Consider the following 27,500-nt stretch of genomic DNA (forward strand, 5'->3'; position numbering starts at 1 on the left):
TTCGTTGGCCAAAGACAGTCACAGGCATGTAATTCTGTAAAGATCATATCAAAATAATATTAACCATTGAGATTCCAGCCATCAAGAAGTGTTGTTATGAGTCAAAATCAGGAAAATAAAACCCTACAGCTGCACTTTATAAACATTTGGGGTGGAGGCACTATCTCCGGACTTCAAAAAACCTCAAGCAGCTTGCAATCTTGTGACTATGCAACAAAACAAAGCCAACTCAGTTACAGCTGTTCGTGTATTTTTCAGAAATATCATTTCCACTTTTCCACAGTTTGTTATTTGTTATGTTTAATAGGCTCCAATCCTGTTTTGGAACTTTAGTGGTGTCGAGATTTAAGTGCTTAAATTGTGAAGGAAAATTCTTTGGGATATGATGGACATAAAAAGGTTTTAAAATGTGGTACTGTTTTGGTGCAGATTAAAAATGTCAAATGAATCTTTCATGGTAGGCTAGATATTATTATTAATTTACAATTTGTATACCCTACCTACTCAAAGGATACCATATTAATCACTTTTAATTCACAGTTAGGAAGCATATCACACAGTAGAAAACATACACTTAAAGTTGCAATTTTTTCCACTTGAGCTGTATTGGTCCTTTGTTCTTTCTGATACTTCTTCATCAGGTCATTGTGCAAGGACAACATTCTGCTCATAAAAAGCACAATGGAGAGAACATCAAAGCCCAAATAATCATTGAACTTCAAGTACATTACATCAAACCAAAATTATAGGGCATTATAGGCTTCCTTGATGTGCCATTGCAAGTCAAACAACCAATTTGTGCAATAATCTTGAGAAACTGATGAAATTTCAAAAAATTTTTCCAAGGCTTAATTCTCTCACAGTGACAGTTCATTAATAATTAATGAGCTGTCACTGTGAGAACAAGAGGATTGAAGTAAACAGGACAAATTATTTGTCCTGTTCACTTCAATCCTTTTGTTTCATGACCCTTAATGGCATCGGTATTAAAGTATATTTTATATTTTAGAACACCATTTTCCTCTCTCAACACAAAGTCAGGGGTTGTGGGTTGTGGTAACCATGGTAATAATTATTATACCGGTAATTGCTCAGTTAGTGGAGTGTATACTCTACTTAACCACAAGATTGTGTGTTCACACCGCAACCAACCCCAACACCAAGTTCGTTGCTTTGAAAGTCCTGGGCATATTTAATTGCCTACATGTATTGTGCTTGCTGTTTGTTTCTTACTTGGCCCTGCCCAAATTATCCAACAAACTAAACTCAACACCATTCCTCAACCCTAAATAATGCTATGGGTTGCTTTTCAGTTGGGGTTGCATTTGAAACCCAAACACCATTAAATTCTCATTTATGGCTGTGTTGGATTCTGAGGTGAATCACTCCAAAACTAACTTTGTTGTCCTTTCAAACTGTTCATCCATTGATTTCCTTGGTCGATCATATTCTGACCGTTGTGGCTGTGATTGATTTTGCTGGCCTCTCACTGTCATCACCCCACCAGCTGACTTTGGCCTCTTGGCATCAGTTTGGACTTGAACACTTTTTGGAGTGAATTAAGATAGATAACATAAAACATTTTATCATAAATATTGTGGATATTTGAAAAAATAAATGTCCGACTTGGATTTTCGAAAAAATGAAAGGTTTTTCAGCATTATTTTACAAATCTTAAGCCACAGGTGTTGCTGGGAGTGCCTCCCGAGGGGACTGCAACATGTTTGAGAAAGGCTAGGGTATAGATGTAATAATAATAATAATCATAATAATAACAATCAAGTGGACGGTAAAACTACATACTGAAGATGGCTTAATGCCGAAAACCTTCAGCCTTTTACTTTTTAAAATTTTAGCCTTGTATAAAATACTAGTCAATAATAATAATAATAATAATAAATATTATTATTAGTAGTATTACTGTAGTGTTGTTATTTTTTTAGCTGTAATAATTATTGCCCCTGGCAGTGGCTTGTTAGCCTTCCCAAACATAAAAGATGCCTTTATGGTGAGACATAACTGTAGTTTTTTAACTGCAAGTTTTGCAGAAATTATTCTGACTTTTGTTTGGTAAATTTAATACCACCCAACAGTACTCAAGTACATGTATTTCTTAGGCATCAAGATGTGACAGTACCTTGCCTTTGCCATGGGTTGTTAGCGCATGCCACAGAGTCAGAAAAAAATTGCCATATTGCTTGGGAAAACCAAGTACTGTATGGTGCAAACTTGCCATACAAAACTGCTGTGGCATGCAGTGGGAAAGAACCATGCACGACAACTGATTTTATTAATCAAAAAGTTGTTTGACTTTGAGGAGTTTAATACCTCCTAGTAAAAGTTTGCATCAATTCATTGTTTCTATTAAACTGTTCCTTGAGGTCATTTAGTTCTTTCTCCAATTGCCCATTCCTTTTGACAAGTTTCTTGTATTTCCTCTTGATACGCTCATTTTCGGCAGAGAGCTGCAAATTTAGAAATTTGAGAAGAAAGTGAAAGAAAAAAGAGTTTAAGTTAGAGTAGTTTTTCTATCTAGCTTCAAAAGGGTTTAACTTATATAATAATTATTAAGCCCATAGTTCCCATTGTAAAGTTTGTTTTGTTTTGTTTTGTCTGGTTTGAACATTGATTAGCAGTTTGAACTGACAGTGATAACTGTTGGCTCCTCAACTGTCTGAAAAGAATCAAAAGTATAATAATTCTGGGCCACTTTATTTTAACTTGCTGCTTTCTCACAAGTCAGCTGCCTCACCACCTAAATCAGGGCCCGAACAATTGATGGAACTCAGTGATTGGAAAATCAAGCAATCAATCGATGGCAATTGATTATCTTTAATTAATTGGCATCGGCCAATTAATGACCAATCGCAGTAAGTAGTGGCAAACTTCATCGAGTGTCATCGATTGGCGTTCCTATTGGAAATCGATGTTATTTAATAGGCCATTGTCGATATATTAAGATTCAGCTTGAAAAAGAGTTTTAGAGGGCAAAGACAAAGGAAAGTGCATAATATACAAATATTTTTCACATTCATTCCTCACTGCCTCAATATCAAGCTGAATATTTGATATTTCGAAAATGGCCTACTGATCGATTCCCATCGATTATCGATGACATTGATAATCGATGACAATCGATAATCACAAAAACTTGTGCGATCGTCGGATTGTCTATCGATTATCAATAATTAATTGACATCGATTGCCATCGATTGTTCATGCCCTGCTAATATATAAATATAAACCTTCCCAGTTCTTTCTTTTCGGTAGCTTTTCCTGTAATTCTAGACTTGAAATACAAAATACAGACGCGGTTATTTATGCTTATACAGTATAGATGGTGTTTGTAAATCCTTTGCGGGTTAAAAGTTGTCTCATTACCTTTTCGTAGAAAGTAGATGTGGTAAAAGAAAGTCTCGAACACTTACGTAAAGACAGTTGTGGATGCTAGGAACAGACATCCTATACTTGCCGCAGTTTGTTTACTACTGGTGAAAATCCTTCCTGAAACTTTTCAAATCATCCGCCATTTTGTTAAAACCGCTGACATAAGCGCCCCCAATAAAAGAAGGAAATCAGCGGACGGTAGGTAGGTGATGTATGGGAAACTATTTTGTCCCGGTATAACACTGACGTGTTTATTTTTGTTTCCGTCGATGAATTGTTCCTGTTATCGGGTTGAATTTCAGACTTACGTACGTACAGTTAGGACTACCGTTTTCGAGAAAGGTCACTGTTTCCAACACACTCCATTAAGGTTTTGGGATTTCGTCTTCACATGTCTTTCAAACCATTTTCATTCTTGAATATTTCGTCGTTAAGCTTACCTCGAATCACGTAAACTGCGCGATATGCTCTGACGAAACTTTCCAAAATGCATCAAGCCAAGATTGTGCCCGTGTGTTTTCTGTTCATTTTTATAATTCTGGCAAACTGCATGTCAAAAGATGAGAGAGATAGGTACAGGTAAGTAAGAGAAGAGTGTTATTTTTTTGTCGTGCAGTTGTACAAACACAGATTATTAGCTTTGTAGGCATGTACATGTTCTTATCAAATTTGTTGGATGTGTATGTTGTGGTTAAAAATCTTGTCTTGGTTTTATAATTGTTCAAAGCAATACAATGTTGGCACTTTTTTAACTCTTAGATGTTCTATAAGGAGTACACAACACATCTTGATAATTTTAATATTCTTAAGCAGAGTTTTATGGGTGGTGGGAGTTAATTAACTTGTTGGTTTTCCAGGATTACTCTTCATAGTGTACAGGTAGGTAGAAAGGTGTCCACCATTAGGTTACATACATATATGTTAACTAGATCATTCTGACACAAATAAAGTCTTCATTATTATTATTAACTCATTGACCCATGAGAGTGACACTTAATAGATTTTATTCTGTCTAATGCCAGATGATTTTACTTGTCAAAGGGGAGGGGGGGGGGGGGGTGTCCTTGGGGCATTTGAGGTGTGAGTGGGTTAAACTCAGGCAATAACTATCATGTCCCCATTTACCCATTGACCCCTTAGAGTGACACTTAATAGATTTTACTCTGTCTGACGCCGGACGAATTTACTCGTCAGTGGGGGTCATCCTAGGGCGTTTGAGTTATGAATGGGTTACTGTGGATTTTTCTTTCGGTAATAGTCATTATCATAATCTGAAACAGAGGAAAATCAAATCTGAACTGGTTTAAAAAATTTTGAACAGAGAAGACATTTGAACCACAGCAGACCAGTATACACTATATCTTTTTCATAATGATGAATACTTTTTTCCTTGAGGTTCACAGAGCACTTGCCCCTGTTGATCTTTCTCTTACAATAATATACTAGGTACTTCAACGCAGCTTACAAAGGAAAGAAGTTCATGGAGTATAAAAACATTCATGCTAACTCTCACAGATTATCCATGAGTCTCCCGGGTACGGAACAAATCTCTCTGTCTCCCGAATGGGTCATCAAATCTCTGAGATAAAAATGACTCTGAACCTTTTGAAGACTTTGCTCCATTGTAGGCTCAAATTGCATCCATAACACCTGGAATGTCTATTGACTGTATTTTTATTAAAAAATAAAGGCTTTTGCTTTTTCTTGGATTCTGCCTGTCAAATTAAGCATGGTATTTGCTGACCAAATGGAGAGAGCCCCAGATTTTTCTGCAGTTGCCCTGGATTGAAATGTTATGTTAATGATGGGTGGGCCATTTTGTAGAACACCATAATTTACTGGTTACCTTTAAATTCTTTTAGCCCATGTAGATCCACAATATTATTATTATTATTATTATTATTATTATTATTATTATTATTATTATTACACAGCAACTTTAAAATGGTTAGCTTTCAGGGTCTTTCAGATATTGTTGGGTATATCCAAAAGATATACACCTTATTCCAAAATGGCCGCCATTTAGATATTCTTTTGTTTTTATTGAAATTAGACCTTGATGCGTCGTTCAAGGCAAAATATTCTTTTGAATTTTCAGCTTAAGAACGACGCATCAAGGGCTAACTTGAATAAAAATAAAAGAATATTTAATTAAATGACGGCCATTTTGGAATAAGGTCTATAAGCTTCAAGAAGGGATTTGAGGACATTGATTTTGACATTTGGTCGGTTCAGTTTTCATTATTTTGCAAAACACCCCTGGCAGGTGATGACCACAAACATAGCTTTTATTTGGTGATGAAGAATTTCACACCTTGTAAAGAGCTAACCGGTTTGGCTTATAATTGCAAAGTTTGCAGAAATATAACAGGAGAAAGCCATCAGACCCTTCTTAACCAAAATAAAATTAACAGTAAATTACCAGAGATATGCACTCGCAACTGTCATTTAATGAAGTAGTTATTGATCATTTCAGACTGAAGACAAAAGCAATGTTTTATCATGGTTATGACAGTTACCTGCAATATGCGTATCCATATGATGAATTAAGACCTTTGTCATGCAGTGGTCAGGACACTTGGGGAAGGTAACGTTTGAATGAGTGTAATTCATGTTGTGATTCAAATTTTTTCCTTGTTTAAACCTTTGAAAGTGGCCTATTTTGTTTGATAGTTCAGTTAGTAGAGCACTGCACCAGAATCAAAGAGGTCATTGGATCTCGTTGAAGCTCAGTGAATTTTCAGACATTCCTTTCACTTCTAAAGAAGTGTGCAAGTGTGAGGGAGCAGGGGTGGCACAGTGGTGAGAGCATTCACCTCCCGTCAATGTGGCCCAGGTTCAATTACCGGTCCTAGCGACAATTATGTGGGTTGACTTTGTTGTTGCTCCCAGAGGTTTTTCTCCGGGTACTCCACTTTTCTCCTCTCCAGAAAAACCAACACTTTCAAATTCCAATTCAATCCTGAATGCATGGACATATATTGAACAAGCTGCGGAGCACTCTTAAGGTGTTCTGTGGGTAAACAGATTACAATAATTTACAATTATTACAATTACCACTGCGAAGATCTTCAACCTCAAAATGTTTTATTCCACACTTCAAATATTTGTCTTCCATTTTATAATTTTTATAGTCCCTAACAGGTGCTTATTAATAAGCATATAAATATTCAGAGATTAAGTTGTTGTCACCTGTTTTCAGCTACTCCTTGACCTTAATAGATGCCTTGGATACACTTTTGGTAAGTGTACCTAATTATAAGTGTAACATGATGCAAACAACAACTAGAGCAGTTTTGCTTGTGCATACAATTTTGTTAGTACTTATTGTAAGGAGCGAATACTTTGGCCTTGTGAATTGGACACTTGTTACATATTTATTCGGGTTGTTATAGACCAGTTTTGTAAAGTTAGGGTGCCGTCTTCTACATTTGTTTGTATTTTGTGTTAATATTCTCTTGCATTTTGTTCATGGAAGTGAGGCCCAAAAGGTTTCTTTGTTAACATGAAAACAAAAGTCTATTTATTGGCATCCATTATGAAAGAGATCCATGGAACCATTGCTGTAAGAAGTGGTTTCAGCATTTTCCCTGTTTGCCATATAATATTGTTGAAACCCTGGCACATAACACCTTCATGAACCCTTTACCCCATAAATATATTGTTGTTTTCTCAGGTGCTCTTGAAACACTGTATATTCCTGAAAGCCTTTGAAAACACGGACTTGTAGCGGCCTTAAGTTTTCACAAAGCTTAAGGGACTGGAGATTATTACTGTTCCAATCTTTTTGTGTGAATGGAGGAGTTAATGTTTTTAAGAGTTTTATTGCATAGCCAATATTATTAGTCAATGATAAAAGTAAGGGCTGACTGAGATTATAGTTGCTAAAGTAATGCTCATTAATTTCTTGTTGAAGGTTCTTGGGAATGGTTCTGAGTTTCAAAGGATTTCAAATCTCTTAGCTGTTTCACTAAATTTTAATGTTGACATCAATGTCTCAGTATTTGAAACAAACATAAGAGGTGAGTTGCCATTTTGTAGTTCAACAATGTTGGCATGACTTTGGTTCTAAAGAAATGACAGCCATATGACCCCACCATAAAATTTCAGGATTTCCTTAGCCAGAAAAAATAATCATGTATAGAAATTAATAGTTAAACCTGTCAAACACTTTTTTTCACAAATTATGGCAAAAATGTCGATTTTGGTCTATTTTGATAATAACTGAAAAGGTTGCGTCTTCATAATGTTTACTAATTCCCAAATTTTAACCCTGGTTGTATGGCTACTGGTTTAGAGAAAAGGCCTTAGAAATGTTTAGTTTTCAGTCCCCCCTCCAGGAGCTTGGTCACTTTACATCATTTTACATCAATTGCAGTGACTAACACTCCAGAATCTTGAGACTTCCTGTTGCTTTAATTTCTCAAATTTCAAAATCTTGATCTTTTTTCTTCGGAAAACTTTAGGAAGCTACCTTAAACTCTGAGAATGAAAGGATGTTTATTCTGTAATTACATTAATATTGTAAAGTAGTCAGGGAACTGATGCTTATGTTGCAGGTCATTTTGTTCCTAGGTTAATTGGCAACCAAACTAGGTCATTTTGTTTCAACCTAGGTTATTATGAACTGTCCAAAAAAGGGTTTCCCTTTTTTTGGGGGATGTAATTTTAAAAAATGGGACCTGGATTTTTAGGGGGAATAAAAAAGAAAACACCTTTCTCCACCTTTCCCTTGCCTTCGGTTCTTCATCCAATTACCGTCTCTCCCTCTCCTTCCCCCTTACTGTCCTTGCTTACTACCAACAGACTGTGACTCTTACCTTGAACTTTCACAACATTCCATGCCGCTCCAAGGATTTGAACCCTCGCACCATACAGTGTAGTACATCCGAGATTACTTCTCCTCTGTATTAACCGCTAAGCCATCGAGGGAGTAGAAATACTCCTAGTTGCTTCATGCTACGGAAACCGGAGATACTGTTGTTTTTCTTTGCTCTATTAAAGGCATTTCTCTGAGATACTCATATTTTTCCTTGTCAGTAAAAAGAAAACCAATATTTGATTTGATTTTACTTCTACGTATTATGTATTTTACTACTCACAATTGATAGGTATTAGCACCTTACTCAAAATAGATTGATGTGTGGAAAAATTATCTTTGTCATCATCATCGTCAGCAAAGTTATTGTTGGTGATCACTGATGTAATAGGTTAGCAGTTAAATATTTTCATTATAATAATTATTATTATTATTTCAGTTATTGGGGGCCTGTTGTCAGCACACTTACTTGCTGCAAGAGCTGGAGTGAAAGTGGAGCAAGGTTGGCCCTGTGATGGACCCCTGTTAAGACTGGCTGTGGATGTAGCAGAGAGACTTTTACCAGGTTTGAAATCTTCCATTTTTCATAATAAAATACTGCCATTGTTTTTATTATGCCATTCCAAGGACATGTACCGTATTGCAATACTAGAGACTGTCAATGCTAGACCAGGAAACAATGGACAACATACACATATAAATCCTCCTACTCCTTCGGAAACAGTGTTTGAACTCTTTCGACAGTCCTCTGATATATAAACATTATGTTTAGAGGTGACTACTCCACCAGTGGGGTTGCCATTGGCTCTTTAATATAATATAGATTTAGCAGACCTCCTGGGTTATTTATTCTTACAATAAATTAAGCTGGCTTGAGCCTGTGATCCAGTTAAAACCAGTACCTGGTCAGCGGTCAACGTGAAAAAAAAAATTAAAGAAAAACAGCTGACCTTGATGAGCTCCAAAATGGTCATGTGATACTGGTCAGTGGATACCTGTTTTCACAGGTGTCAGTTAACCATAACATGGATGTCCAATATCAAAGATCTATATGCTGTAAACTAGCTGGAGACCAGAATACAAGTATTGATTCTCAAACTTGAGCCCACGACATGGTCAGGTGATACTGGTCACATTGGCATACATGGACGGGTGGATATATGTACGGTCGTACAGAGACCAAAACCAAATTTTCTGACACAGATGTGTTACCATTATATTTTCTTATCTTTGGTGCATGGAACTCTGCTAAAAGGTACCAGTAATTCTTTATTTTACATTCGTCAGTACATCAGTAGTTATTCCTATTCCTTTTGTTGTAGCATTTGACACTCCAACTGGTATGCCTTATGGCACAGTGAATCTTCGTTATGGAGTCCCAGCGTCGGAGACACCCATCACCTGTACAGCTGGGTGTGGCACATTTATAATAGAATTTGGAACAATCAGTGCCTTGACAGGTACATTCTGGTCAAGTTGTGTGTTGTTAATAGTTGAATGCAGTGGAACCTTGGATAAACAAACCTCTAGTAATTAATTATTGAGTGTTCAGTGATATTATCACAAGCAGTTTTCTTTAGCCCAGAAGAACATTGCATTAATGTGTGGGATACAACATTCATACAGGGAAACTGGTAATGAGCACAGTCTAGAAGCCTTAAAACAAAATCCATCCTGAATGATGCAACAAATATATGTTAACCATTTGGCATTTGTAGTTATTTGTTCAGAAGAAGTAATTTTGTTGCTTTAATTCTCAATTGAATGTCAGGCGATGAAAGATTTATCAATGCTGCTTTAAGAGCTCTGGAAGGGTTGTGGAATAGCAGGTCAAAACTAGGACTGGTGAGAGCATAAAAGGGTGCTAAACAAGGGCAATGAGACGTTTAGAAAAATATTGAACTATCATCGCTTGTCAAGCTCTCTTATAATAATTTAAAATACAAGAAAAAGATTCAAAGCATGGATTTATTATTTTACGTCACGAGAGATTTACCTCACGTCCAACTTTCCCAGCCACTTATAAATCCAAGTTTTTTGTTACACTTCCCAGTGGTCCTACAACGATAATTTATTGGTACCTCTGTCACTGCCTCCTGTACAGTTCTCATGCTCCACATTCTTGCAATTTCTCTTAAGCTCCTGATACTTTCATTTTTCTCATTCTCCTTTTCACCAATTCCATTTCAAATTGGTATCTTTCTAGTAAAGCATGGTAAACAAGGCGTAGCATTCTGTCGTTTCGTTCTTTGTACAGTGACTGTGCTATATGAGAAAAGCCACAGAGTATGTATGATACTGTCTCCTGATCTTTAAAACAGAGTCTACTCGTTTGTGTAACTTTTGTGATTTATAGCTCTTTGTGATAAGGAGCCTCTGTCTAATGATTGTATCTACTGACAGTGGGCTGATACTTCTGGATCCTGCTAGTGTTGAGTCATAAAATTTCTGATCCATGGCTTTTTTATGTCTTCATTTCATGTCTTCATTTTCTTTTGGTGTTATCATCATCATCATCATCATCATCATCATCATCATTACTATTATTATTATTATTATTATTATTATTATAGGATATCAGGCTTAAAAGGTATTTCTTGCCTGGCCAATTACCTTTGGGAGCATTAGGTCCTGATTTCCTAAAAGGACAAAACTTTCCCTGAATAGTCTAGCCATTTTTTTGAATCACTTCAAATCTGATGGTAATGTCAAACTTCTTCATGTGTTTGTCAAACATGTCAGACACAGCCCCTAATACTCTGATCACAACTGGCACTACAGTCACTTTCTTCAGTTTCCTATTTCTTCCCTAAGTAATTGCTACTTCTCTGTTTTCCCAGTTCTTTGTCTTTTAATACTTGACTTGATTTGCATTAATTGTTAATTTCAGTTTACAATGTCCCCAGTTAGTGCTCCAGCGCTAGAACAACTAGACAAATAAAGTTACTTTCCTTTCCTTTCCTTTAATTTTACTTGTGCATCTTCAGGGATGGCAGTGTTGATGATCTTGGCCTCCATTGCTTGCTTATAATAATTATAATTATTATTATTATTAGTAGTAGTAGTAGTAGTAGTAGTAGTAGTAGTAGTATTTTTATTTTTATCATTATTATTGTTATTGTTGAATGAATGGAGAGAAAAGCTGAGGAAATCATTACAGTCTCAGTTTGCAGGAAATGGCATATGTGTATTTTTTGGTCAGGTCTGTCAGAATATTAATTTTAGTTGGATAAGAATTGCTGGGATTTAATTCTATGTACTGTTTGCATACTCTTAGACACATGCATGTATTCAATCTCAAACAGTGGTATAAAATGTATGACCGGTATTAGTTTTAAAATATTAATGATCCATTATTAATAATGATTATTAATAAATTATTTATTCTCATTCATTAAATGACAGTCTTGTGCTTTAGGTGGGTAATCACATAAATGTCATGAATGGACACTGGACAGCCCAAGATGCAGGCATCGGAGCTGGTGTAGATTCGTACTTTGAATACCTCTTAAAGGGAGGCATTTTGTTTGGTTTACCACGACTGGTTGACATGTTTAAAGGTAACAATCTTGTATTCTTTCATTTCAACTTTTATTTACAAATAAGCAGCCAAGTTTGCCAGCTGTACCATAAGTTACAGGAAGCATTTTTTCCAGTTCAATGACTTATTTCAAGTGGAAGGTAACATGATTAAGAACCCAAACTGGTGGGAAGCAATAATTAAGTAATTAATTCAGTAGTTGGCTGTGACCCCGGTTGGCATAGGTTCCATTGATTTCCCTCCCTAGCAAGAGACCTTTCCATGGATCTTCCTCGATGTTCTGTCACGCATGCACGTCATGGTGCAATGTCACTTCACTCGTTTGGCATTGAGCAGGCACTAAATTCAAACTGGTTGCAGCACGTTTTAAACCAGTCAAGAGTTTAATTGTGTGCCCAAAGTTCTGGGCCACATAGAGGAGATCAGCACAGAGGTTTCCTTTCCTTGTCACTGAAGATGGAAATAAAGGAAACTTCTGTTAAGCAGGGTAGTTGGCTGTTTACTAAGTTTAGTGGAGTTGAATTAAGGCAGAATCCATCCAGTGTTCAGAACAGAATTTGAACTGGGGACAACCACTTGCCAATCAAAAGCCACTTTTTCTGGACCATTTTGGCTCAGCCACTTATCACTTACCTATGCGTCATTTACTTATTTTTCTAGTTCGTGAAATCCAGTAAATCTTTCCATTTTGCAATTTTCATTTCATTTCATTTATGCATTAAGGGACAAAGCCCACTGAGAGTCATCATTACAGTAGGTCTCAGAGTCCATTACTCAGGTCGACCTCTGTTTTGAAAGCAAAGCAAGAATCTTCCCAGTTCTTTCAAGACCCTTAATCTTCATCTGGTTTGTATTTGAGCCCATATTGTCGACATTTCAATTAGCGTACTTCTGCAAGGTCCAGTTGTGTACCACATTGCATCCACTGTTGATCTCATTTAGTTAAATACCTCTTACTAACCAAGTTCGAGGGCCTTAATTTGCACGGGGGTCATAAAATAATGGAAAACTTCTTGGTTTTTGTAATATGGTTGCTTGCAAGATTCAAACGGTTTTACATGTTTATGCAACAGAAAAGACATGAAGAATGTGATTGAAACAAGATTTTCTGACTACTCATATGCATTGCAGAATATTATGGCAAGGTGCAACAGTATTTGAAAATCAGTGACTGGTACGTGTGGGCCCACATGGAGAAAGGTCAGATCACTATGCCAATCTTCCAGTCTTTAGATGCATATTGGCCAGGGCTTCAGGTGAAAGGAATGATATGCCACATTAACAAAATGTCAAATGAAGTAGTGATGCTGGTCACATACTGGTATTTTTAACAACAAAAAAATTAGTTCTCCTTACAGGAGAACTAATTGTGTTCTTGGGCAAGACACTTTACTCTCACAATGCCTCTCTCCACCTAGGCGTGTAAATGGGTACCGGCGAATAATGCTGAGGGTCACCCTGCGATCGACTGGCATCCCATCCAGGGGGGAGTAGAAATACTCCTAGTCGCTTCATGCTAATCTCACAATCTGATTGGCTAATTTGCTGTTGTTGATATGAGTCTAGACAATGCTGCACATGTCATTCTTGCGTCAATTTGTCACGCAGTGTAATAGCCAATCAGGAATGCTCATTTTGGGAAATAAATCGATCATATTGCAAAAAAGTTATAGACAACGGTCGTTCTTTCTTTGTGTCACGATTTTGGTCACACTCTGAAATAAAAACTTTCTTTGGCTTTGAATATTGTACCTGGTGAGTCCACAACATTTTGACCACTGTGATGACGAATATCATTGTCGGTAAGAGTACAGACAACGCTGAACCACTTTTGATTTTGCGTTAGAATAAAATCTGTTATGCCTCACTCTCAGGAGTCAATGAGTTAATTAACTTGATGGTAAACCAGAAAACATTAGCCTCTGCTTTTGCTCCACTTCATACAAATTAACATGTGTGATTACTCAAGATGGCAATCAACTTTATTCATGACATCATTTTTTAAGCTTAACCCTTAAAATGATGTTTCTATTGTGATGAAAGTGTCTGTGGACTTAACAAAGGAAGGATAAATAGTATTTTTATTATTCAAATATAACTGACAGGTCATTCAAAGGCTTTTTATTGCCCAAATGATCTCAAAACTCTATGCATCTATGATTAACAAAGTAAGCTGCAGTCACCTAAGATACTGTGTCTTTTGTAGCACTTCTTTGTGTGAAAGCCCTTGCACAGTGTCAGCAGTACTCAATGTTAATTATCTTTGCGAATCTGCGCTGTGATAATATTAAATTAAACTATCATGAAGCAAAAATGGGGGGAAAAAATCATTCTTTTCCATTTGTCATAGACTCTGTGGGGAGACATAGGTCCTGCATCAAGGACACTTCAAAAGTACCATAGTGTGTGGCGTCACTTTGGGTTCATCCCTGAGTTTTATCAGATTGCTTCAGGCGAGCCATATTCTGGAAGAGCAGGATACCCCTTAAGACCAGGTGAGAGGAACAAGGGTCCTTGTTCTGTTCAATGATTTTCAAGCATTCCAAATAATTAAAGACATATTCCACTTGCATCCTTATCAAGAAAGGGCAAGAAGACTCTTTCAATTAATTTTTATAAATCCAGATATTTCAGCTCCATTACCAGCTTACAGTGCGTACTTGTACATAAACGGATGTAGCTACATGTACTAGCTACTGCATGCAATTTGATAGAAATTATTGGTCAAAGGTACTCATAGCTGGAAATTTCAAAGCAGTTAATGATTTCAGTGATTTTAAAGTACTGATTCAATTTTGATAAAGTTTGCATCTGTTTTAAAAACCCTCAAATCAGAAAAATCTGATGTCAAGGTCTCTTTATAAAATACAAACATTCTTTGAAAGCCTGATTGACAGTGTCACAGTGGCTAGACTATTAAAGTGAGAGATGTTTTTGTGGACAAAGTGAAAACGTCTTGAAAGGCTTTCAGTACAGTTACGGAAAAAAGTTTGACATATACATTGTATCATGAAACAAAGGTCTTCCATTTTTAAAATCACAAATTACAATACTAATAAATTAATGTGGGAAGCCATCTTTGAGCTCCGTTTAGGTTGTTTACATCTGTTTTGATTTGATTTTTTTTTTTGATTGATTTACGAGACATCTGGTTTGTCTCTTCTACTGGGCAAACCGGTCCAGAGGGAAGGAGCACGAACAGGACTCGAGGTTCTATGCGAGGTGCTCCACCCTACCCTATCCAGACCAGAAAGACCAGACCACAACACCGGGAACTACATGCCCTACTCTTTATGACAAGTGTGCGGGTTCTTTTACGTCCCACAAGATTATGAACATTGAAGGGTTGTAAGACGGGACCTCCGGCTTATCGTCCTTATCCGAGAAGACTAGTCTAACCAAGTCTAACCATTTGCAGATGTAATTACAAAGGCAGCACTTTCTCCTCAGTTATTTTGAAGACCCTGAGTATTGGTCCTGCCAGAGCTGAACTCACGACCTCCTGCATGACAGCCCGCTGCTCAACCAACTGAGCCACCGGTGCACCTGAGCCACCGGTGCACCGGTGTGCGGGTTTTATAACAGTTTTGTCGAGCATGTACATGTATGTTCCCTTCCAGTTCTGGTATGCTGGCAGCTTGTTCAGATATGGCCAGGATCGGAAACAATGAGATGCGCGTTGACAAGTGTCACAAATGACTTATCTTTACCTTTTTCATGTACTTTAAAAATAATAACATTATGCTTTTAAATACATAGTTGATTCTCAGACTTAAGCTTCATGGGACACTGTGACACTTGAATTTGTTATTGACTGGAAAAGTTAAAAGTTGAAATTTGTTTTGTCCTCTGGGTTGTTAATAGAGTTGATTGAAAGTGCCATGTACCTATACCGTGCAACAAAAGATCCATATTTTCTGGAAGTAGGAAGGGATATGTTGGAATCTATAGAAAGTAGTGCAAGAACGCCATGTGGCTATGCTACTGTGAGTATGAGATTATTTTAGAACATGTCATTTTGTAACTTACTTATTAAAATAACTTTTACCTAAGCTGATGTTGGGTGTTGCCCAATGATATTAGACTAAGTGTGCTTTGCTAAGGCTACCTAGACCACAACCCTCTTACAAATACAGGTCAGTGCTCTACTCTTTTTAATGGTGATTGGGCTCTTTTAGTCGAATTTTATCATCCCAAGAAGACTAAAATTGTGGCCATTTGCAGAGGGCAATAATAATTATTATACCAAGGCAGCACTTTCTTCCCAGTTAATTGAAGACCCAGATTTTTGGTCCAACTCAGGTTTGAGCCCCACATGCTCCAGAGATTAGCTCTCATGCAGTAATTTACTGGAGTGTCTTGTCACGTGTTTATTAATCATCTTAAACTGTTTGGTAAAGATTCTGCAACTGTTTTGAAAGGAATTATTATTGAATATTCGAACATTTACAGCAATCAGATATAAAAAAGAGAATAATTTTTACCTTGTAATCAAAAGGCACTAATCAGGAGGGAGTGCAGCCTGGTGGTTGGGTTGCTTGCTTTGAGATCTGGAGATCCCGAGTTCTGACCACTCGTTCAATTTGATCCTGGTAGTCCCTGGTTCGACAGTCACTGGACAATTTTAGAAAAAGCATTAAAAAGAAAGGCCGGACAGCTCTAATTGAGGGCACGTGCATCACCTGCAATTTATGCACTGGTCACCTAACCAGCTTTGCAATGGAATGTTATTTTATTTTATCTCTTTTTGTCCAGTGACTGCCGCTCAGTTGAATTGTTTAGCTGATACTAAGTAATTATATACATATCAATATTTTAGATTAGTCGAGACTAAGTTATAAATTTGTAAGTGTTTTAGATTTTCTCAGAATCAAGCAATATTAAATTTGTAAATATTTTAGAGTATTACTTTTGTATTTTGAATGTTCCTTTAGTGTCCACAATTAGCTTATATTTAGCTAAATACTTTGACACTTAAATAAAGTTCTTCTTCTTCTTTTTCTTCTTCTTCTTGGCTGCTTTTGTAAACAGCCAATTAGTTTGCCTCCGGCCAGTTAGGATTCTGAACAGTTGTTATTGTAATTTTTGTTCTGTTCTGTCGTTTCCTTGATTACATTTCGTCGGCCCTGAAAAGCCCCTATGGGGTGTGTGGTCAATTAAGTTTGTAATCAAAATGATTATTGGCTATTTTTTCAAGCATCTTATGAACTTGGTTGACCAGATTGAAATTAATGTGACTTGTATGTTTTTTAGATAAAAGATGTGAAAACACACGAGAAAGAGGATAGAATGGAGTCATTTTTCTTGGCTGAGACAACCAAGTATTTGTATCTCTTATTTGACGAACATAATTTCATACATCAGAGCAATGGTTCAGTGGATCTTCAAATGACACCATCTGATTCTTTGTCTTGTTTTACGGGCTCTGCGGGATATATCTTCAATACAGAGGCACACCCTATTGACATTGGTGCCATTCATTGTTGTTCATCATCAAGGCTTACCCATTTGCCAGAGGATTTAAAAGTTCAACAATTATTTGGAATAGTAACCAAAGGAAGGACAAAAAACTCAGATGAAGGAGATACTGACAATGAAAAAGAGACAAGAACGTTAACAGGAGAATACACTTGTAAAGCAAGACCATTTCAGAAAAAGCTTTCAATGTTTGGCGCATTTATTGAAGAGTTGTCTTCTGGAAAGACATGATATCGTTAGGCTTAAAAATTACTAGCAGACGTTTTATCCATGTGTTTTGCTTGTCTTTATGCTGTCGTCGCCACTGCTATTAATAAATTATTATTTTTCTCTGCCACAAAAGGATTCCCTTTCCTGCGGAAAGTACTTTTCTTAATGCAGAAACAAAGAACTTAGCATATCCTCTCTGTAATGACCACTGTACAGTGGTCATTTTGAAAACAACTAGCAAAGGATGTGTTTTCAAAGTTCCAAAAATTTGGAGGTAACACTAAAGCATGCTCAACCGATAAAAGGAACCTTTTATCAAAAGGCAAACTGGAAAGAAGATATCTGTAAAAAGACAAGCAAAACAGATGCAAAATTCGCTATTTTTGCAAATTCCATGATACAATTCATTGGGGGGGGGGGATTTTCATTAAAACAATGGGTATCCAGTTCACTGAAGCGTGATACAGTCCCAACAGTTTTTAATGTAATTAGCGGATTGCTTTGGTTTTGCATTACTTCACTCAGTGATTGATTCAAAGTTCTCGCGCCACTTTTTCAACCAATCAGAAGTGAAACCAAAACCAATCTTGGCTCGCGTTTGTACATGTTACCGCGCTTTGTGTCGACTACGTGTAATTACTTCGAGTTTTTATTGGTTTACTAAATTGTCTCCGTCTTTTTTGATTGGCCAAAGTAATTACTTTGATCATGGTTTTACGACACTCGATTGAAACTCGCTCTACCTGTAATACCAATAGTAATAAATTGTTAAAGGACTACATGGACAGCCACTTAAGGCGACACATTCATTCATGATGTTTTTAACGCCTATTTTTAGCTACTTTGTGAAAAATACAGCCAAAGATTGAGCAATAAAGCATTCTGCAACGAACGAACACTTGCAGGGTAAATTACCAAAAATTGAAAACAACAGTGTCTAAACAAACAAACAAACAGACGAAAATAAATTGTCATCTTGTCTTTTGCATTCTTTCTTGTGTGTAACATGCAACAGTTTCTTGCAGAAATTGTGTCCTCGTTTCCGGCTCAAATTGATCAAAATGCGTTGCACAGTGGTTGTGTACATAAAGACTTCAAAACACAGAACTATCATTTTTCTTCAAGAGAGAACAAAGAACAAAGTTGTTGGCAATTCCATAAAATTAATGATGACGTGAATCTTTCTTATAATTAGTTTGAACTATTTCAATTAAGTGTAATACATTTTTATCACTGAAATTTTTATGCTATATAGGTGCTGGTTTACAGTAAAGTACATGTATTGCATGGTATAGTGGTTCATAGGTAGAAGATTATTCTAAGACCACTGTTTCAACTAATAGAGCGGTTTTCAATTGAGTGTCGAAAGTAATTAGTGAATTACGTTGGTTTTGCATTACTTCACTCGGTGATTGGTTCAAAGTTCTCGCGCCACTTTTTTCAACCAAGCAGAAGTGAAACCAAAACCAATCGTGGCTCGCGCGTGCACATTTTCGCGCGCTTTGTGTCGGCTACGTGTAATTACTTCGAGTTTTGATTGGTTTACTGGATTGCCTCCGTCCTTTTTGATTGGCCAAAGTAATTAGTTTGGTTTTGGTTTTCGTCACTCGACTGAAACTCGCTCTAAGGAGTGAATAATAATTTAAAGTGACTTTGAAGTGCTGCCAAGTTTTATTGGTTCGTCCTGCTGTTTGCAGTAATGTGACTATAGGTTTTTTTAATTTTGGACACCCAATAATATGGAAACCGTCCTCTCTGATAATAAAATCATTAATTTTTGAAAGATACCCCCCCCCCCCCCCCCCCCAAGCTGTTCATAAAAAACAAGGAAATATCTTTAAGGATTATTACAAATATATAAATTTTATTAGAAATACCAGACAGTTAGAGCGAGTTTCAATGGAGTGTCATAAAATCAAAACCAAAGTAATTGCTTTGGCCAATCAAAAAGGACGGAGACAATCCAGTAAACCAATCAATTACACGTAGCCGACACAAAGCGCGGAAAAATGTGCACGCGCGAGCCATGATTGGTTTTGGTTTTGGCTTTGAAGCAATCACTGAGTGAAGTAATGCAAAACCAAAGCAATTCGGTAATTACTTTTGACACTCAATAAAAAACCGCTCTACTATGTTCACCAAACTAATGATTGTTTTTAATAAAAGCAAACAGATCAAATCTTCAACAAAAGCACTGTTTTCTAAAGGCCGGTTTACATGGCGTCGGAGCGCAAATCTAGCATGTACGTTGACAGTCAATGAATGACGAATTCATGGAAATGAAAATAGATCCGATTCAAATAATCTGTTGCAGTGCGACATTTTTTTTTTAAGTTGGACCGACACTCCGAGAGAAACCGCCGTGTCAGTTATGCAACAAGGTGTTCTGTTCAGGGGCACACATTCTAATGTTTGTAAATGCGTGAAATATTATTTCTTACAAACATTTATCATGCAAGATATATATAAACAAGTATTGTTATAATTAACAATAATTCGCTAAAGGCGAGGTGAATTTGTCAGTTTTTATTCACCGAGTCTCAGGTTAATAATAATTGTTGTTTTAGTATAGTTACATAGGTGATTATTTGAAATATATGCATTTTCGCAATGTAGGATGCGTGTTGTGTGCATTCTCCCTTACAACCACCTTATCACCCGAGGGGATGGGAAAGGATGGCGTCTCTGTGGTGGTCATGATCTCAAGGTTGTTGATGCCTCAGCAGTTTCGAATTCTTATCCGGGGAATCTGTCCATTGATGCACGGCGCATAAACATGATCAAGTGTAACTCCTCGGACACAAGCAGATCACGCCCGTCGAGCTGCCAATAAACGGTTACAGTGTACATACCCACCATCATCTTGTAAAGTCAACGGGTTATTGCGGTGCAATTATTGGAAGAAAAAGTCAAGGAATTGAAATCGGTGGATGATTCTGTGAAAGACAATCATCATCATCATCATCATCGTATTTCCCGCTGGGCACATGTCTGGCCTTGGGGCGCTCCTGGTGGGGTTAGATTTACATCCACCAGTCGCATCAGATCTGTTTTTGTCATCGTAGCTCTTCTCACTTGAGCCCTGTCCACACCTAGAAGTTTTTCCATATTTTTCCATACTTTGCCTTGCGTCCTTGTACCAAACAATAATTGTTTCTGCATCGCCCTGTTCCCTACTCTACAGATGTGTCCCAGATATTTGATATGGTGGCGTTGGCAAAAGGTGAGGATGGGGAGTGTGTTAGTCATCTCCCTCAATTTATCGTCCGAGATCCTGTACCTCCAGTCTACCTCTATCAGTTGTTGTTTGCTTTTCCTTGTTTGTGGGTGTATTTATGCGTTGGTACCCACCCTTCACCATTTTCCACAAAAAACTATTCCAAATCACCTCGATTGTATCGAGCTCCTTCTCTGTTAGTGAACATGCTTGGATGCTGTAAAGGAGCCGGGAACGCACACACGTTGTCAGAAATCTACCTCGGGTCGACAGCTTGATTCGTCGATCAGTGAGGACATGTTTAACCTCATTCCATTTTTGGTAAGCCGCTCCAATCCTTGCATATAGGAAACGAGATGTTTTCTTTTCTTCGTTAGTAATAGTGTACCCAAGATACTTAAAAGTTCGTACGTTCTTGATTTTGTTATCACCAATGGTAATCAGACTTTCTTGGCTCTTTATTTCCTCATCTACATTGAAAGCCATAGTTTCAGTTTTACTGTATGACATCTTCAAGCCGAAACGTGCAGATGTAGGCTGCGTGACATGTTATTGTTGAGTGTGTGACTGTAAAGCTCATGAACCACAATGTTTGCTGGGAACTGTTAGGGTGAAAAAAAGCATGTGCTGGAAGAGTAGTTGAAAAGTACGGAGCTTGTGCTTTAATAAAACGTTTTCCGATTTGATTTGAGTGTGTAACATTGGCGACCCTGCCAGGACTCGAACCAAAGAAGCTTTTCATCGACGAAGAGCCGCCGGAAATTGTGAAGGACAAAGTGGTTTGGCACGTTTGGTTGATTTGTCGAGTGCGAGTTGGTTGGGGTAGACGGCGGACTAATTGCGACGTGAAGTGTAGCATTTCTATTGTGGACGGCTGATTGTACTATTGGTGAGTACGAAAGATTGATTTGTTTGAAGTATGGCGGATATCGAGAGTCTACAGATCGAAATTCAGGCCGCGTTGTGTACCTTGAACGAGGAAAGGCTTAAAGAAGTTTGTAGAGGGCTGGAAATTACTTTGCCGCCTGAGAGCAAGGGAAGGTTGGTCTTTATCCGAGCTTTAAATAAATATCTTGAAACGGAGGAACTACATTATGAGAAGCTCAAAGGGTTATCGTCGTCTCTAAGCACGCAGGAAAAAGAAAGTGTACCGGAGGAGAAAACGGAACTGCCGGAGGCCCCTGAAAAACATTAAGGCGACCGTCAAAGTAGAGCAAAAACCCACAGTATCAACTTCAAAATTCAAACGTGACTCTCAAGATTTCGGGCCAGATTGGCGACGTGTCGCAGAAGGATCGGTTGAGTTTTTCTGCGCTAGTACATCAGATTGAGAGTGGTTTAAAGAATGATTATACAGAGGATGAAATTAAAGAAGCTGTAATAAAAGCAATCAATCCGGCGTTAAGTTTAAGAAGTTATTTGGAGGGTAAGGCGGATTTAACACTTGCCAAATTAAGGAGAATTATGCGTTCGCATTATCAGGAGAGAACAGCAACTGAACTATACCATCAGTTGAGCTCAACTGTGCAGCACCCAAAGGAAAAACCTCAAGAGTTCTTGATCCGCCTTCTCGATTTGAAACAAAAAATCTTGTTTGCATCTCAAGAAAGGGATTCGGAACTGAAATGTGATCCTACTTTAGTACATGGCATGTTTATCCATAGCTTTTCACTTGGCCTGCAAAATGAGAATATTAAGATCGAAATGAAGCCTTACCTGGAGAAGAAAACTTTGAGCGATGAAGAGCTATTCGAAAAACTCAATGTGTGTTTCAGTAACGAAATGAAGCGATCACAGAAATTTGGTTCCCAGCTAACCCCCAAGGTGAATGCTGTTCAAGAAGGTGGGGACAAGCCGGCAAAAAAGAATACTGAGGTGGAGCAAGCCCTTATGAAAGAACTAAGGGAGCTTAAGGCAGAAGTGGCTGCTGTCAAAGAGAGAGTTCGGGCCCCACCCCAAGCTCAAAACCCCCCAACACAACAGTATATGAGACAACCTCCACAGTGCAGGACCTAACAACAAAGTCGAAATGGATGGTTTGCAACCATTGCTTCAGGTGTGGGGCTAGTGGCCATTATGTGCGCGAGTGTACTGCCCAGTTTAGCCGACGCTCTCCTGCAGAATTTCAGGGAAACGGTCAGAGGTCACGCCCATGGGACAGGGTGTGACCGGGCTAGAAAATCAGTACCATTGCATTCAGTGTGGAAACCAGGGAACAGATGATGTACCACTTAACCGCTGCGAAGCTTGTAAAACCAGTAGATATTGTTTAAAGGGATGTCAAGTAAAACACAGAACTGCACACAGACCAGTTTTGCATGGCTATACAGGAACTTGAGAAACAGAAAACAGCTGAAGTTGCTGGTGATGATTTGAACGCGACGTTACCCTGCCACTCACTTAACACCAAGACAGCAGGCTGGACTGACAAAACTCGTAGGACGGAGGTGCATGGTAAAATGCCTAATTCAGGGAAAAGGGGTGGAGGCACTTTGGGATACAGGCTCCCAGGTCTGTGTTGTGTCAAGAAAGTGGCAACAAACTTACTTACCGCTGGAGGTGTTAAGAAATGTTGAAGAGTTGTTGGGAGCTGGAGAAGAGTTAAATCTGGAAGCAATGAATGGGACAGACATTCCATTCGATGGGTGGATCGAGCTCAGGTTTAAGTTGGCTGGAGACGACACAACTACTGGTGAACTGACAGTTCCAGTACTGGTGGGACAAAAGGAACAAGAGTACCCGATCATCGGCTTCAACGTTATAGAAGACATTCTCAGTCAACATAGTGAAAACTCTCAAGCTGTAAGTAACATCATTCAGCAGTCATTCCGTTCCGTTATCATACTCACGTAGGCGCTCTGGTCAATCTCATCTGGTCAAGATCACAGGATACTGGTGCCACAGCTGTCAAAGTTGGAAAGAGAGATGTTATGCTGCCAAAAGGAGAGGCAACGAGAGTTAAGTGTCAAATTCACTTTGGGCCTGTTCAAGAGGGAATGCCAATGATATTTGAGCCTAATGAAGACGGCGAGCTCCCAGACGGACTGGAATTGGGTGAGGAACTCACTAAAATCACCCCGGGAACATCCAGTCACGTCACCATCTTGGTCAGCAGCAATACAGACAGAAACATCTTGCTCAAGCACAGAACAGAACTGGGTCGAGTACACATGGTTAATTCAGTTTTACTAATTCCAAATCCCCCCGACCAAATATGCACTCGCGGAAAGGAGAAACCTTATTCCGAAGCTACCTCACATCAAGGTCACAAACAAGATGAATGGGAGCCACCAGTTGACTTGAGTCAGCTAGAAGAAAATGGACAATTGATTGTCCGCGAAATGCTACAACAAGAAGCTGGTGCCTTTGCCAGAACCGACGATGATGTTTGCTGTGTTGAAAATTTGGAGCTTGAAATCCAGCTAAAGGACAATGAGCTAGTACAGAAGAACTATATCTCCATCCCCAAGCCACTCTATGGGGAAGTGAAAGAGTACTTGGAAGACCTGATTAATCGAAACTGGATCTGCAAGTCCCGTTCGACGTACTCTTCACCCATGGTCTGTGTTCGAAAAAAAGATGGGAGCCTGCGACTGTGTATCGATTATCGAGAATTGAACAAGAAAACATATCCAGAAAGGCAGCCGATTCCCCGAATACAAGATATCTTAAATGGTCTGGGCCGCAACAAATGGTTTACAGTTCTGGACCAAGGGAAGGCCTACCACCAAGGCTTCATGGCAGAAGAAAGTCGCCCCCTCACTGCATTTGTGACCCCCTGGGGATTATATCAGTGGAACAGAATACCGTTTGGGCTTATGAATGCACCGACGGCCTTCCAAAGGAGTATGAATGAATGTCTAGACGGCTTACATGACAACATCTGCATTCCCTACCTGGATGATGTCTTGGTGTATAGTAAGACCTTTGATGAACACGTTCAGGATGCCCGACAAGTTCTGCGTCGACTACAGGAGCATGGCATAAAGGTAAAGCCATCAAAGTGCAAGTTCTTCCAACGACAAGTTAGATATTTGGGGCGGGTTGTTTCTGGCGATGGCTACTCTCTAGACCCCGCTGTACATAACTTAGCGAAACAGAAACTAGCAACAGTGGGTGATGTACGTAAATTGCTGGGGTTCTTGAGCTATTACAGACAATACATCCAGGATTTCTCACGCATAGCTAAGCCCCTGTATGATCTCATGGCTGACCCAGATCCATTGGCTAGTAATTATAGGGTAACATGGACTGACTTCTCCTCCAGTGATGGCATTTCCCGACTTTACAAAATCATTTGTGCTTCATACAGACGCCTCCCAAGAAGGACTTGGAGCTGTGTTGTATCAAGAACAGGATGGAAACTTGAGAATTCTAGGTTATGCCTCTAGGACACTAACTCCATCAGAGAAAAACTACCACATGCACGCGGGGAAATTGGAGTTCCTTACCCTCAAATGGGCGGTAACAGACGTTTCGTGATTAGTTGTACTACTCCACCTCCTTCACTGTCTGCACCGACAACAATCCACTTACTTACGTGCTATCGTCAGCCAAGTTGTCCGCGGTGGGGCATCGGTGGATTGCAGAACTGGCAGATTTTAATTTTATTATTAAGTATCGGCCTGGTAAATCTAACATTGACGCGGATGTACTATCCCGCCTGCCACTAGACCCCAGTGAATACATGGAAGCCTGTACTGCAGAAATGGAAAAGGACGCAATCTTTGCAAAAATACAAGCAGTGATCCATCAGAAAGACGAAGCTACACACTGGGTGGCAGCAGTCTCAGCAAGCGTTGGCATGGTCCACGCAGAACCGGCCGTCACAGATTTAGTGTTCCGACAACTTACTTCAGAAGAATACAAAGAGCTCAGCGGGAAGACCCCGATATCTTACGCATCTTAGTATACAAGAAACGGGGATATCCACCATCAGGAGGAGAACGAAAAAACGAGACTCGTAGAACATCTTATTACTTAAGAGCATGAAATAAACTCCACATATCAGTGGACGGGATTCTCTGGCGCCAAACGAAGAGTCGATTACAGCTAGTATTACCCACAAAGTTTAAGCAGCTGGTTACCAGGAGCTTCACATTGAAATGGGTCACCTGGGGGCAGACCGAATGGTGGACTTGGCGAGATCCAGGTTCTATTGGCCTTACATGCAAGAGGAAATCGAGCACTTCATTGCCAACAAATGTCGCTGCATCCAGCACAAGAAGCCCCAAATCCCCCCTAGAGCACCAATGGAGAGTATTACAACGACTGCCCCTTTTCAGATGGTGTCCATAGACTTTCTCCATTTGGAGAAAAGCCAACGGGGATTTGAGTACATCTTGCTGATAGTCGATCACTTCACAAGGTTTGCACAGGCCTACCTGAAACAAGTCAGCACGAACGGTGGCTGAAAAAATTTACAGTGATTTTGTACCACGTTTTGGATTTCCAGCCCGTATTCACAGTGATCAGGGAGGAGAATTTGAGAACAACCTCTTCCGTCAACTGCATAAACTGTCTGGCGTTTTTAAGTGTCGCACCAGCCCCTACCACCCTCAAGGGAATGGGCAAGTGGAGAGGATGAACCGCACGCTCTATGCCGCGAACCCTCCCAGAACTGAAGAAACGAAAGTGGGATGAATCGCTCAACAAGATGATCCACGCGTACAATTGCACTAAGCATGAGGCGACGGGATACGCTCCATATTATTTGTTGTTTGGACGCACACTAGGCCTACCCATCGACCTGGTGTTTAATTTGAATCAAGGGGAGATTACAACACTAATGTCCAAAATTGGCAGCACGATATGAAGGAGGCAAATTAGATAGCTCAACGGAATGCAAAGAAGACTGCCGAGCGTGGCAAGGAATCTTACAACAAGAGTCTCAGGTGGAGTTCTCCAGCCAGGAGATCGGGTGCTAGTTAGGAACTTAACCGAGCGCAGTGGACCCGGAAAATTACGACCCCACTGGGAGCACGTTATCCACGTTGTAGTTGATCGAATGGGAGACCAAAGTCCAGTTTACAAAGTTAAGCCTGAGCGTGGGGGTGGCCGCATGAGAGTTCTTCATCGGAATTTACTACTGCCTTGTGATGCTCTAGAGTTAGATGCCCTGAACCTGGGGTTTGGTACACGAACCCCGAAAACAACAGCAGAGAAACACCCTTTGTCTGTATCGGGAAATGAATTACAGATTTGTGGAAGAGATGCCAACTGAAGTAAGAGCTTCAAAGCCAGTGTCTCCAGACCAGGACTTGCCTTCAGACTCAGTCGAGAATCAAGAGCTTACGGAGGGCACCAATGGGCCATCAGACGAAACGCAACCTGCAAATGAAGGGAGTCCTGGAAATGACGAAACTGAACCATCAGAGGGGGAGGACATTGCTGAGCAGACGTGTGGACTCGACCGCAGCGCCAGAGGAGACCGCTGCAGATCCTGACTTACAATTCCCTGGGAAATCCACAGTACCAGTGTGTTGAACCAGCAGTCAGCAGTTCATTTGTTAACGCCATCCAGGCCCCAGCGACGGCAGCTATTCACCCTGGAGCGCCCCTTTATTTCTGCGTGTGGCCATGCTGTTTACAACTTGCCCACTACTAGAGGGCATTAAACTTCATTTAAGATCTGAACATTCCAGATACAGGCGCAAAACGCTAAAAGGAGACAAAGATTAAGCAACATCTACAGCATAGCTGTAGAGAACTCTGATAATAGTTTTGTAATATTTTGAAGAACACTTTCATTTTGGTGGGGAAGTGTGTAGGCTGCGTGACATGTTATTGTTGAGGGTGTGACTGTAAGCTCATGAACCGCAATGTATGCTGGGAACTGTTTAGAGTGA

General features: G+C 39.2%; 3 protein-coding genes across 3 annotated transcripts in view; 1 reads left to right on the forward strand and 2 right to left on the reverse strand.

Annotated features, from left to right (window-relative positions):
- LOC138019173 (centrosomal protein of 290 kDa-like) overlaps positions 1–3,533 on the reverse strand; it is a 13,123-nt gene extending 9,590 nt beyond the window's left edge. Inside the window, exons 1-4 of the mRNA XM_068865869.1 lie at positions 3,429–3,533; positions 2,329–2,465; positions 1,399–1,545; positions 573–663 (exon numbers count right to left, since the gene is read on the reverse strand). Of these exons, the coding sequence (XP_068721970.1) occupies positions 573–663; positions 1,399–1,545; positions 2,329–2,465; positions 3,429–3,461 (408 nt within the window). The 5' untranslated portion in view covers positions 3,462–3,533. The remainder of the gene's footprint in view (positions 1–572; positions 664–1,398; positions 1,546–2,328; positions 2,466–3,428) is intronic.
- A 97-nt stretch (positions 3,534–3,630) lies between these two features.
- On the forward strand, positions 3,631–19,065 carry LOC138019419 (ER degradation-enhancing alpha-mannosidase-like protein 2). Its single transcript, XM_068866193.1, has 12 exons — positions 3,631–3,966; positions 5,864–5,974; positions 6,590–6,629; positions 7,304–7,409; positions 8,646–8,771; positions 9,529–9,666; positions 9,978–10,051; positions 11,625–11,766; positions 12,879–13,003; positions 14,098–14,242; positions 15,612–15,733; positions 17,001–19,065. The coding sequence occupies exons 1-12, from the start codon at positions 3,875–3,877 to the stop codon at positions 17,454–17,456; spliced, it is 1,677 nt and encodes a 558-aa protein (XP_068722294.1). The 5' UTR covers positions 3,631–3,874; the 3' UTR covers positions 17,457–19,065.
- Positions 17,125–27,500, reverse strand: part of LOC138019421 (inositol monophosphatase 1-like) — a 27,130-nt gene continuing 16,754 nt past the window's right edge. The window contains exon 9 of the mRNA XM_068866194.1: positions 17,125–17,258. Within this exon, the coding sequence (XP_068722295.1) occupies positions 17,225–17,258 (34 nt within the window). The 3' untranslated portion in view covers positions 17,125–17,224. The remainder of the gene's footprint in view (positions 17,259–27,500) is intronic.

This window comes from Montipora capricornis, chromosome 10 (assembly GCF_036669925.1).
Source record: "Montipora capricornis isolate CH-2021 chromosome 10, ASM3666992v2, whole genome shotgun sequence".
NCBI lineage: Eukaryota > Metazoa > Cnidaria > Anthozoa > Scleractinia > Acroporidae > Montipora > Montipora capricornis.

What these genes read in the sequence shown, in the direction of transcription:
- LOC138019419 (XM_068866193.1), top strand. Translation starts at nt 3,875, where the DNA reads ATGCATCAAGCCAAGATTGTGCCCGTGTGTTTTCTGTTCATTTTTATA. An exon ending in ATGCCTTGGATACACTTTTG is followed by an intron (nt 6,630 to 7,303) that starts GTAAGTGTACCT and finishes TTCTTGTTGAAG; the next exon opens with GTTCTTGGGAATGGTTCTGA. An exon ending in AACAATCAGTGCCTTGACAG is followed by an intron (nt 9,667 to 9,977) that starts GTACATTCTGGT and finishes ATTGAATGTCAG; the next exon opens with GCGATGAAAGATTTATCAAT.